We start from the raw sequence: 12,354 nt of genomic DNA, 5'->3' as shown, positions 1-12,354 counted from the left end.
ATTTTCCTGGTCCAGTCTTTTCTATTTTTAAACTTTTTGAGACAGGGTTTGGCTCTGTCTCCCAGGGGAGGGGAGGAGAGGGGAAGGGAGGGGATGAGGGTGGAAGAAGCTGTCTTCTCAGGCATGTCTCTTAGGTGTCTCTCTAGCAACTTTTACCTTAAATGAAGCACTGAGTCTTTTTGAAAATAGTTCTGCAATGGGATATTAATGTCACAGTGGCCTGGCCCCCAACCCCTCGATGAAAAATTCAGCACCCACAGAAGCAGAGCCAGGAAAGGGGACAAAGGATAATCATGTCATGGGGCAAAGGATGGAGCATTACCTTGAGCACAAGTCTCTCTCAGTGGGAATTAGTCATGCCCAACTTCACTTTCTCTTCGTTTTCCACATCATAACCACCTCTCCTATGGTACCTGAGGAAGATAAGTTTTGTGAATAACCTCTGCCTGCTATGACAAAGTACAGGTCCAGAGCAGGTCCTTCCAAAGAACTCTGCCATGGTGGTTTCCTCTACTACTTGGAAAAGCCCAGACACAGTAGGGCAACCCAACCTCTGGTCAAAGGCCCAACTGCCCTGAGGAACTCCTGTCTCTAACAGCAGGATGCAATTTACAGAGAGCTTTCACCTCATTTATGTGATCCTCACAACATCGTTATGAGGTAGGTGGACAAAGATTACGATCACTATAAGGTTACAATCCTCAGAAAGACAGTAATTTGTTCCAGGTCTCAAGACAGATGAGTTACACTGCTTGAAAACAGGCATAGAGTGCTTGGTGGGTCTCCCCCGAGCTAGAGCATACCTGGATTAGAAGCAGGGCCTGAAGTGCAGATGCCTCAGGAGTGGAAGGATATACCACTAGCACCACCCACACCTTGACTACCAAACCACATACTAATGCCATCAAAGAAAAGCTAGGAGAAAGAAATGTGTGACAAAGTGATTCCATGAGTGGGTTGTTGGGTCACAGAGGGAGGAAAAGAACTCCTGTAAGGAGTAGAACCTGCTATGGCCTCGCAAATTTGACCCTGGGCTCTAGACACGGGACTCATGTCATGCCAGAAATACCAGGGTTTTGGAGAATCTACACCCCGGAGCTAGCCCACAATTTGGAGAGATTGAGGGAAGTGCATGTGATCATGAAGGAGAGGGCCCAGGAGGAGGAAGAATGGGAGTGATTTGCAGAAGCAGTCTGCAGGGGACTCCAACACTCACCTAAACATGAGAAGCCCCACGATGACCAGCAGACAGACAGATGACAGCACCACGGCCACCACGGCCAGGATAGTTGTATGGTCATAGGTATATAAGCGATTTTCCACTGGGAGGCTCAGCCCATGACACCTCTCTCCATGGTAACCCGGGTGGCAGCTAGTTCAAGAAAAAACAAGAAGGAGATAGAGTTAGTGCTTTGGCCTCTCTCTCTTGGCAATGGCCCACCTGCATAAGCCAAACCCCATTCCTCATACCCTCAGCCTGTCAATCCCTGACCATGATCCCTGCCCATCCTCCATCCTTCTCCTCTAGTATAAAACCCTTTAAAGTGCCTCTGAAGGCTCTATAGCATTCCTCCCTCACTTGACACCCTCCCCTTTTCCATTTCCTCTGGTTCTCTGGGCTGAGAATCCTGTTCCAGGCACAGAAAAGCAAGGGAGGACTTGAAGGCCTCAGTTAGATATGTTCCACGTGTGGCTGATTTATGACATGTGTGTTCAGGCGTTACACCACTTATGAGGGCTTGGGCACAAGAGCTGGTAGGCTGAATTCAGGGATTTGTATCACTCCCTCCAGTGAGGCCCCTCAACATTCTGACCCAGAAATAAACCCAGCCTTGCCCATTGTGCTTCCAGCATCCAGTCCCTCTCCACCGCTGCCCAGCCTATTAATAGGCCCTGTGCCTCTGCCAGGAGTCGTTTTCTCAAGTTTCCTTCATTTAACTCCAGCTCCCCTTGGTGCAGGGCCCAACTTGGGAGCTCAACTCTGGCCTTTGGCCTCTGAACGCTGAGCTACCAGGCCTCTTTCATCACAGGACAAACCAAACAAATCAAGTAACATCTTTCTGCCCAGCTGTCCTGCCAGAGCATGGAAGAATGTCAGAAACAATCCCTTGGCTCTTCTCACTCAAGAAATAAATCACATGGCAACTGCCTTTTCTTTTCTTTTCTTTTTTTAAGACAGAGCCTTGCTCTGTCGCCCAGGCTGGAGGGCAATGGTGCAATCTTGGCTCACTGCAACCTCCACCTCCTGGATTCAAGTGATTCTCCTGACTCAGCCTCCCGAGTAGCTGGGATAACAGGTGCCCACTACTACGCCCAGCTAATTTTTGTAATTTTTTAGTAGAGATGGAGTTTCACCATGTTAGCTAGGCTGGTCTCTAATTTCTGACCTCAGGTGATCCACCCGCCTCGGCCTCCCAATGTGCAGGGATTACAGGCGTGAGCCACCGTACTCGGCTGGCAACTGCCTTTTCTAACACAAAGCATTTCCTTGAAGCTCTTAGAAAGACTCAGACGTGCTTACAGTTGAAGAAGAACATTCACATCCTTTCCTTTATCTGAGCATCCCAGAGATCCTCTGATGTAGGTAGGAGCCCCATTTTACAGAAGGGTGGAGTAGTTTTCCCAAGGTCACACAGCAAGGCAGAAACTAAGATGTAGCTGTAGACTGACTCTGAGCTCAGTGTACTGCCCACTCACACCTGACAACTGCCTACCCTCCAGGCAGGGGGCACAGTGGCACTGTCTGTCTGGGGACTTTGGACCACCAGCTGCTGAAGGAAGCACCAAGAACCTGGTGGCCCTCTTTTCTGAGCTGTGCTTTCTCTGGGAAGGAAGTGTTTTCTCTGGTGCCTCAGAACAAGGAATCCCTTCTTCCTGCGGAGAGAGCACCAGGGAAGCTCCAAGAGACAGATTTGTCCACAACCAACAGTGGCAGAGGGGCCAGGCTGGGTGGCATCGCATTCTTGCCTTCCTGTCCTGTGCCTCTCCCTGCCCTAGTTCCTCCTGGGTACTTTGAGAAACCACCTCATTGCAGGATTAATGTAAATCAGGCCCACTATACACACAGCACAGTCCACAGTTCCTCGCCCCGCCTCTCCATGTATCTGTCCCATCAGCCCATGTAGGCATAAAAGCAACCCCTATCCTGCCAGGACATGGAGGACACTTGCAGAAGCACCCCTGGAAAATCACTTGTGCACAGCAGTTTATCATTCACAAGCCACTAGCCTTATCTACCAGCTCAACTGAGCCTCCTAACATTCTGGTATGCAGGTACAACCCCATCTTACAGATGGAAAAGCTAAGATTAAGGGTCAGAGAAATTAAGTGATTCGTCAAAAGTTGCACAACTAGGAAGCAGCAGGGCTAAGACTAGGAACAAGTCTTGGCAAATTCCAAATTCATCATTCCTTCCACTCTGACCAATGCAGAACAGTGCAGGTAACTCCAAGAAAGCATATCTGATAGGCTCCTGGGGGGCAGTCTGACCCTTCTCTCTGACTATGTTATTATTATTTTTTACTCATAACTTGAATAATAAAGAATAATAACTAGCAATCATTGAAGGCTTACCATGAGCCAAGTACTTTGTGCTAACTGCTTTACAAGGATTATTTCTTTTAAAGCCATCTCTGTGAAGGAGAAGTTACTAGCCCCATTTTAAAGATGGACTGAGGCTTAGCTTTTGTTAAATACCTTGCCCAGGGTTACAAAGCTGGTGAGTGGTAGAGCCAGGATTCAACCCAGCAGTTTGGATGACTTCAGAGACTTTGCTTTCCTGGGAGAAAGGAAGCTGAAGTTGAATCTGTTTTTCACTTCCAGTCCATCATTCAAACTCCACAGGTAGTTACTCAGAAGATAGAAATAAAGTTTGGCCTCAGAGTCCCGCAATTCAGTTACATAATCCCTCCACCCCCACCCTGAGTCAAAAGGATAATAATGCAAACATCCTAATATTACCTACCTCCCCCTCCCTTTGCAAACAACTCCTGGCTTCCCCAGAGAGGGAGGGGGAATGAGTACATTCCAAGCATCCCAGGGTAGGGGCAAAATTTTGTGTCTTGTCCAGAGCCAGCCACCATCAGACTAGGACACATTCTTCCCACCCATGTCTGTGACCCATTCCAGAACATGTATTACAACAGATGCAAGAACCCTCTAGGGTCTAGAGACATCTTCCAATCTGGATTTCTCCACCTTTACCCCAGGAGGTGGAGGGGACATGTCTGGATGGAGGAGACTCAGAGTACATGAGTTCCAGACTGGTTCTGCTGCTATTTCTAGCCAGGTAATTTTGGGCAAGTCACGTTACCTTTCTAAACATTGGTTTCCTCATGTAAAATACAGAGATAAGAAATGCCTACTTCACTAGAGTATTGTGAAAACATAAAATGAGGTAATACAAATGAAAGGGGTTAATAAAGGCCAAGTCCCACATTGTGTGAGTTTTTACACAATCAGACTCCAGAAGTTACTGCCCATGGCCTGAGAAATGGGGTACCCAAGTCAGATGGAGCCAAGAGAAGCGGGATCGCCATTCCTTCTTAGCACCTGGGCAGTGAGGCCAAGCAGAGCCCCATAGCCTGTCTCTCCTCCACCTCTGAGTCCTCCTCAGCCCAAGTGTCCCCAGGATTCCTCCAGCCACAGGAAACTGCAGCCAATTTCTGTGTCAGCAACCAGTCAGGAATCCCAGGAAACTACTCTTTTTTTTTTTTTGAGACAGAGTTTTACTCTTGTTGCCCAGGCTGGAGTGCAATGGCGCGATCTCGGCTCACTGCAACCTCCGCCTCCTGGGTTCGAGAGATTCTTGTGCCTCAGCCTCCCTAGTAGCTGAGATTACAGGCACCCGCCACCATGCCCAGCTAATTTCTGTATTTTTAGCAGAGACGGGGTTTCGCTATGTTGGCCAGGCTGGTCTCAAACTCCTGACCTCAGGTGATTCACCTGCCTCGGCCTCCCAAAGTGCTGGGATTATAGGTGTGAGCCACCATGCCCAGGAGAAACTACTCTTTGAGGGCAACTTTTGGCTGGTGACACAAAAAGGGTTTTCCTGTTCATGGTGGCTGCAGAGGGCTAGTTTAGGAAGCCGGGTAGCCTCAGTCTCACCACAGCAGCCTGGACACACCTGAGCTAGTGGTTCCTGGGTCTGGAGTCAAAGAAGAGCCACAAAAATCCCTAGATGAAGGTGCACAGATGTCACATTCCCCCAAACCAGGATTTCTGTCTTCTTGCTGCTTTCTGCCCTGAGTAGCAAGGGCAGGAGACAGTAGGGGGCCCTCCCAGACATGCAATCAACCCCTGAAAATCTGCCTAGGAAGTGGTGGCTCACACCTGTAATCCCAGAACTTTGTGGAGGCCAAGGGCAGTGGACTTACTTGAGGCCCGGAGTTCAAGACCAGCCTGGCCACATGTGACAACCCCATCTCCACAAAAATTTAAACTTTAGGCCGGGTGCGGTGGCCTCAAGCCTGTAATCCCAGCACTTGGGAGGCCGAGACAGGTGGGAATCGCCGAGGTCAGGGATCGAGACCATCTGGCTAACACGGTGAAACCCCATCCTCTTACCAACAAATCAAAAATCTAGCTGGGCGAGGTGGCGGGCGCCTGTAGTCCAGCTACTCGGTGAGGCGAGGCGGAGATGGCGTGAACCCGGGAGGCGGAGCCTTGCTAGTGAGCTGAGTCCGGCCACTGCACTCCAGCCTGGGCGACCACATGCGGACTCCGTCTCAAAAAAAAGAAAAAAAAAAAAAAAAATTATTAATTGGGCATGGTGACAGGTGCCTGTAGTCCCAGTCACTTAGGAGGCTGAAGCAGGAGAATTGCTTGAACCCAGGAGGCAGAGGTTGTAGTGAGCCAAGATCGCACCACTGCACCCCAGCATGGGAGACAGAGTGAGACTCTATCTCAAAAAAAAAAAAAAAGGAAAAGAAAAAAGAAAAAGAAAATTCTGCCCAGGAAGCTAATGTAAAGTTTTCAAATCATATTGCTGTGCTCTTAGGCTAGTCAAAGAATAAGAGACCTCTAGGACAACAGCTGCCCTCTGCCCTTTATAAAATGCTGCTCCAATTCGATAAGGACAGATACAGGAAAGAAAGATGAAAGCCAACACCCAGTGCAGCCTGTGGGCATGAAAAGCATGCTGGACTAGGAGTCAGGTACCTGAGACACTGTCTTGTTTCCATCTACTTATTTAGTTATTGACCTCAGGCAAATTACTTCCTATTTTCTGGCTCCAGTTTCATCATCTCTCAAGTAGAGGTACCAAGTCCTGCCTACTCAGCAGAGGGCTTTTGAAAAATCCCAGGGGCCGGGCGCGGTGGCTCAAGCCTGTAATCCCAGCACTTTGGGAGGCTGAGACGGGCGGATCACGAGGTCAGGAGATCGAGACCATCCTGGCGAACACGGTGAAACCCTGTCTCTACTAAAAAATACAAAAAACTAGCCGGGCGAGGTGGTGGGCGCCTGTAGTCCCAGCTACTCGGGAGGCTGAGGCAGGAGAATGGCGTGAACCCGGGAGGCGGAGCTTGCAGTGAGCTGAGATCCGGCCACTGCACTCCAGCCTGGGAGACAGAGTGAGACTCCGTCTCAAAAAAAAAAAAAAAAAGAAAAATCCCAGGAAACTATATCTCTCCAGCTCCTAAAGTAGTGTCTGCCACTAAATAGGAGCTTAACATACCTGGGCTCAACTCATATTATATATAAACACTGAAACTCTGGGACAAAGGAGAGATGACATCATTATAGTTATCACTATCCCTAGGGACCACTGGGAAGGTGGCCGGGCACCCATATCAGGTTCTCTGGGTTTAGGTGGTCAGCTGAGTCCAGCTCTCCAGGAAGGCAGCCTTATATAGCCTCTCAACCACACAGTGCAAGCCCCACATCCATCCACCAAAATGCCCAGGACCAATCTGGTATAGATAGATTCCTGGCCTCAATCCACCTTGACTAGTTGAGTCACCTTCTTCACCCTGTACTAACGATGCCATCTTACAAATTTAAGATGAACATTTCCTGCCCTGTCCCAAGACCTTGGGAAGGATATATGGGGGCTTTCTATGCCACTCTTAAAGAATGCCTTCTAATACCAAGCTCCTGACAAGGATGTTATAGGAAAGGATGCACAAGTGACTGTGGACATGGTGGGGAGTGATGGGTCTGTCTGCCAACTGCCAAATACAGGGCAGCTCTGCTATGTGTGATCAGACAAAACAAGGAAGCTTTAAAAAGCCAAGGGATCTGCACCAATCACCAGTAGAAGGGATTGCAGGCACCCCGCCTTCTTGACAGGCTGGAGGCAGTATACACACAATAGTCTCTTGGCTCTGTCCAGAGTCTCCCCCTAAGGCCCCCAGAGCCTGCCTCCCCACAGGGAAGGGAACGGATGTTTGCAGCCTGACGCAGGGTATTGGCCTCAGGCACAGTGGCAACATTATGCCTGCCAGAGAGCATGGCAGTGCTGTCATCCCTGAGGGGTTGCCAAGGCAGCCGTTTGCTGGGTTTGGCTTAGGAGAGAGGCTAAGGAACCCACAGCCCCACCGCCCACACACCTACCCAGGGAAGGGGTGATGTTGCCTGACCGGAGGCTGATGCCTGCTGGATAAGGTTCCATTTCCTGTGAACCCTGCACAAAGGAATTGTTCTCCCACACCATGGCCAAAGGCCAGTACTCTCCATGTCCCCCACCTCCTGGCCCTTGCTGGGGTAAGGAAGAAGAAAGAGAGGCCTCAACCTGCCACCATGATGATCCCTCTCTGTACAGTCCTGCCATGCCTTACAATCAACCCACATTTGCACACTCACATGCACATAAACCCAAATACACACATACCTATACAACATGCATCCAAATACACCTCCTACCTTCCCTCAGGAGCTCTACTCTGCCCAGGAAGCCCACTTTGCCATGTTTCCTACTGGCTTCTCCCTCCCAGAGTACGGCATCAGGCAAGAATGAAGGGCCTGCCTTCAGGTGCCAGCTGTCCTAGCCACATGCTCATTTCTGGGCAAGCAGGAAATGTCCCTAAGGATTAAAGCACGTCACAAAACCATACCACAGGAAATTGCATCCTATAGGGGGGAGGGGGCTTCCGCTGACTAAAAATATATTTCCTCTCCTCCCAACTTCCGCCCAGAGGTTGAGAAGACACTGGGTGAAATTATGAATTCAAGGAACAGTGACAACGAGGAACAGCCACGTGGCTGACAAAGTATGCTGATGAGATTCAGCCCTGAGGAAGGGGCACTTACATGCAGGAGGGAGCCCGGAGCTCCTTCACATATTTGCATTCTCCGTGGATGCAGAAGTCCTTGTACTTCCGAAGACATGGGTCCCTCTTCTTCCCTAGTCCCTTGCCTTTCTTCTTTCTTTTCCCGTGCTCCTCCTTGCTTGGTGTGGCCAGTGCTTGTGGCTTGGAGGATAAAGTGACTGTAGGAGAAAAGCACCCTGTTAAAGTCTGACTCTTTGGGAAGAAAATCAGAAAAGCATAGTGCTTAAAAGGAGTATATACTCTTTGATCCCACCTGAAGTCAGAGATCTGGGAAGGCCCCTTAGCTCAGTGCCTCCCAAGAGGCAGAAGGAAGAGCAGGAAGATTGGGCAGAACCACCAGAAAGAGGGAACCTCAGTAGGAAGTAGAAGCTAGTGTGGGTCCCAAGGAAGGCATTTCACAGTCTCAGTGTAAGAGCTTCATTCTCAGAATGCTTTTGTTGAGTAACTGCAGTTCACTGGGCAATTCTACCAACTCCACCTCCACCCCACTGTCCACCTTACACCCCATCTCCTACTCCCCGCACCGACTTCGTTCTATTTTGGCCTTCAATCAGCCTCATTTCCTGATGCTATACTCAGTGACCCATTTGCAAAAAGACAGTGTCACACACAAAAATTGCTTCTAGAGAAAGTACTTGGAGGTTTTGGGGTTGGAGGGCTCCTAAAACAAGAAGTGTCCATGTGTTCAGGTGGTCTCCTCCGGGGCACCCCTTAGTATCATGAGCCCAGGGCAGAGCCTGGCTCAGGAACAGCAAGCAGGCCAGTCTGGTCACAGCCTTGCTTTTTCAACTTCAAGCAAAATATTTAACCTGCACGCCCTTTACAGCTCACCCACTTTCTCAAAGATTCATTCATATTTAACCCGCAATGTCCTGTTTATAGCTCTCTGGGTTGGGGGGTACAGGGTGTACAAGGGATAGAAAAATGGAAAGTAAGGAACTGTCCAGAAGGAACTGGAACAATGATGACTCCCCACTTCTTTCCATGCTTCAGAGAGACTGGGGGAAAAACAACCTCACCCAGATATCCAGTTGGGATTGACTGTGGACTATGCCCATCAGCCCAGTTCCACCCTCTTATCCCCCATCAGGAAAAAGGTGCCCATATCCATGGCTACAGCTGTGTGTCTAGCAGAAGGGTGAGCACGATACATTAGACTAGAGACTTAGAGTTTCAAGCTAGAGGGACTTCAAAGAATACCATGTGGCCAGGAATGGTGGCTCACGCCTGTAATCCCAACACTTTGGGAGGCTGAGGCGGCAGATCACCTGAGGTCAGGAGTTCGAGACCAGCCTTGCCAACAGTGGCAAAATCTCATCTCTACTAAAAATACAAAAATTAGCCGGGCATGGTGGTGCGTGCCTGTAATTGCAGCTACTCGGGAGGCTGAGGCAGGAGAATCACTTGAACCTGACAGGCAGAGATTGCAGTGAGCTGAGCTGAGATCATGCCATAGAATTCCAGCCTGGGTGACAGAGTGAGACTATGTTTCAAAAAAAAAAAAAAAAAAAATCATGGCAGGCAGAGTGACTTACTCAAGGTTATGCAGGATTGGGATTAGAATTGTGGTCTCTGGACTTCCTCCAATGTCCTTCCTCACCACACCAAGCTGCTTCACACACCCCCATCTCCTCCCTCTCACAAGTCTGGAGCACCTGAGATGCTGATCCAGGCATGAATGGGCTCTGAAGTCCATAGATCTGTGCTCCAATTTCAGCTATATGACCGTGGGCAATTCACTTAACCTCTCTGAACCTCAGGTTCTCAGTAAAATGTGGATAGCAAGAGTAACTATCTCAAAAGGTTGCTATAAGTGTTACATTAGCCAGGATAACATATCAAGTGCGTAGAACACAGTAGTAATTTAATAAATGGTAGCAGTCATTTATTTTAGGTGGTAGGATCCCCAGACCTGAAAAGTAGTCCTTGCCCAGTAAAGCCAAGAGAAGGAAAGAAAGAGAAGTAGGTGCCAGCAGCCCCACAGTCCTTCATTTCCTCTCATCCAGTCCCAGGCCCCCTCAGAGCTCAGGAGGCGATACAGGTGGTCACAGGAACCCAGTGACCAGAGTTTTGGGGAGAGTAAGGCAGGGGGGCCAAGCCAATCAGAAAGGGGAGGGAGAAGGTGCAGGGTGACAGCCAGGCTCCAGCCATGGACAGGGAGCAGTGAGTCAGGTCTGCAGAGGTATGAGGAGCAGCCATGTGGGTGGGGGGTGGGGGTGGGGTGAGTCACAACCCAGCCCTGCCCAGCCTAGGAGGAGAGGGCCAGGGGAATCCAGGCTGTTCAGGCCATGGGCAACCCCAGAGGGCCACTGGGAGAGGATGAAGTATGGGAGCCCAGGCTCAGTTTTGGAGCACGTGCTTGATTTATGCAAAATAGAGAGAGTACCCAAGGGAAGCTCCTGGGAAGGAGGGAGAAGGGCAGCTGAGGAGCAGGTGGAGCTAGAACAGGTGGGCATCTGTCCAACCAAATATAGTCATTCCAGGGTACAGTGCTGAGTCCTTGCTCTACGCTGGATAATCTCCTCAGGTCTGGAGGCAGGAGAGCTGGCAGGCTCTGGACTCTGCCCTGTGCCTGTGCTTGGCTACAGCCAAAGAGGCTGGTTGGAGGATTCTACACAGCCCTCCCCATTTGGAGTCGCCTCAGGAAAGCAAGGTGCTCAGTAAGCCTGCAGGTTTCCGGTAGCATTCAGAGATATCCAGCATTTTAATACAGCCCCCTAGAGGCCCAGCGTTCACCATTCACAGCCTTACCTAGGGCGACCAAGAGCTCCTCAATCCTCTCTGTTTCCTCAATCTGGAGACAGGTGGATGGAGGAGGCTAACACTGCACACTTTCTATAGAAGTGCCTGGGCATCTCCGCATCTGTTACCTCTATTTTATATACAATAGTCATTTGATGAGGGAATTAGAACTGGCGCCCATTTTTACATAGTAGCTCTAGGGAAAGCATCTCAACCATTCCTTGTTCCTATCACTCAGCTTACCTAAGAAGCACGTAACGACCCCAGACAACTTGCCTGTTTCAGTTTGCCCCAAAGTACCCAGAAGGGCGGCAACCTAGCAGGCGAGGCAATGACAACAGAGAGAGTGGGACCTATATTCCAGGATCCCCCAGTGCCCTTCAGGCCGATCAGCTTTTCCCCGAGGTTCTCCATGAATACCCTCAACCCGCAGTATTGCCCAAACAGCAAGAATCTTGGATCTGCTTATTCCTCAACAGCCCACCCCGGTCCGAGGATGGGCGGCCTCCACACCCACCTCTCAAAAGGTCCAGATCTGCCTCTTGCAAGTCACGGACTTTCCGGTCCCGGCCGCCTCCTAGGGGTAGCAGCTGGTCCGTGGATCCAGTGGAAGGGTCCAGGTTGCTGGTTCCAGCAGCTAGCCCTCTCCGAAGCTGCTCCAGGCTCTCGCCAGTCACCAGTGCCGAAAGAACTGTGGGCGAGGGGCCAGGCCGCATCAGACACCCGCCCAGACCCCCGACCAACACGCACCGATGCCGACGCCCGTCCGCCAGAACGCAAGGGCCCCACCAAGTGGCCCGTGCCGGGTGCGCTGCGACGACCTTCCCCATGCCCCAGCACAGCGCCCCATCCCCCCGATCTCCGGGGGCGTCAACAGCCCTCTTACCTGCAGCCAGAAGGAGCTTCGGCACCACCGACGGCAGCAGCTTCATGGTCCCGCACCGAGAGGAGGCGGCGAGGCACCAATCACTTTCGAAGCGGCGGCCACTGGGCGCTGGCACCGGAGCTGGGCGGTGAGACTCAGGAGATTCCGCTGGGCACCGTCTGCCGCCCGCCTCTGCGTGCAAGCCTGGCCGGGACCCCGGCGCAGCTCGCTCTTGTTGAGTGTCTTTCTTGGTCACTCCGCCCGACCGCGCGGCCGCCCAACCCCGCGCGCCTAGGTCAGGCCAGCCAGCAACGTGGCCCGCGTAGCTCCTTCGGCCGAATGAGCGCTGCCCGGCGCGCGGCCGGGAATAAGGCTCCGGGAGGCGCCGAAGCTCCGCCCCGCCCGGCGCCGCCCCTCCCTCCTCCCGTGCTGGGAAGCTCGCCCGGCTCGCGGCGCCGGCAGCTCAGCCCCGACCCC

At 51.2% G+C, this 12,354-nt stretch overlaps 1 protein-coding gene across 1 annotated transcript in view; it reads right to left on the bottom strand.

Moving 5' to 3' along the window:
• The window catches only part of HBEGF (heparin binding EGF like growth factor), a 17,205-nt gene extending 4,964 nt beyond the window's left edge, over nt 1-12,241 (bottom strand). Inside the window, exons 1-5 of the mRNA XM_017873907.1 lie at nt 11,899-12,241; nt 11,530-11,703; nt 8,251-8,428; nt 1,217-1,372; nt 323-413 (exon numbers count right to left, since the gene is read on the bottom strand). Of these exons, the coding sequence (XP_017729396.1) occupies nt 341-413; nt 1,217-1,372; nt 8,251-8,428; nt 11,530-11,703; nt 11,899-11,944 (627 nt within the window). The 5' untranslated portion in view covers nt 11,945-12,241 and the 3' untranslated portion in view covers nt 323-340. The remainder of the gene's footprint in view (nt 1-322; nt 414-1,216; nt 1,373-8,250; nt 8,429-11,529; nt 11,704-11,898) is intronic.
• Between the last annotated feature and the right edge of the window lie 113 nt (nt 12,242-12,354).

The sequence above is a fragment of the Rhinopithecus bieti genome, unplaced genomic scaffold (assembly GCF_001698545.2).
Source record: "Rhinopithecus bieti isolate Rb0 unplaced genomic scaffold, ASM169854v2 scaffold_8674, whole genome shotgun sequence".
Taxonomy (NCBI): Eukaryota; Metazoa; Chordata; class Mammalia; order Primates; family Cercopithecidae; genus Rhinopithecus; species Rhinopithecus bieti.
The sequence above is the reverse complement of the archived record's forward strand: the minus strand, read 5'-3'. Positions and strand labels throughout refer to the sequence as shown.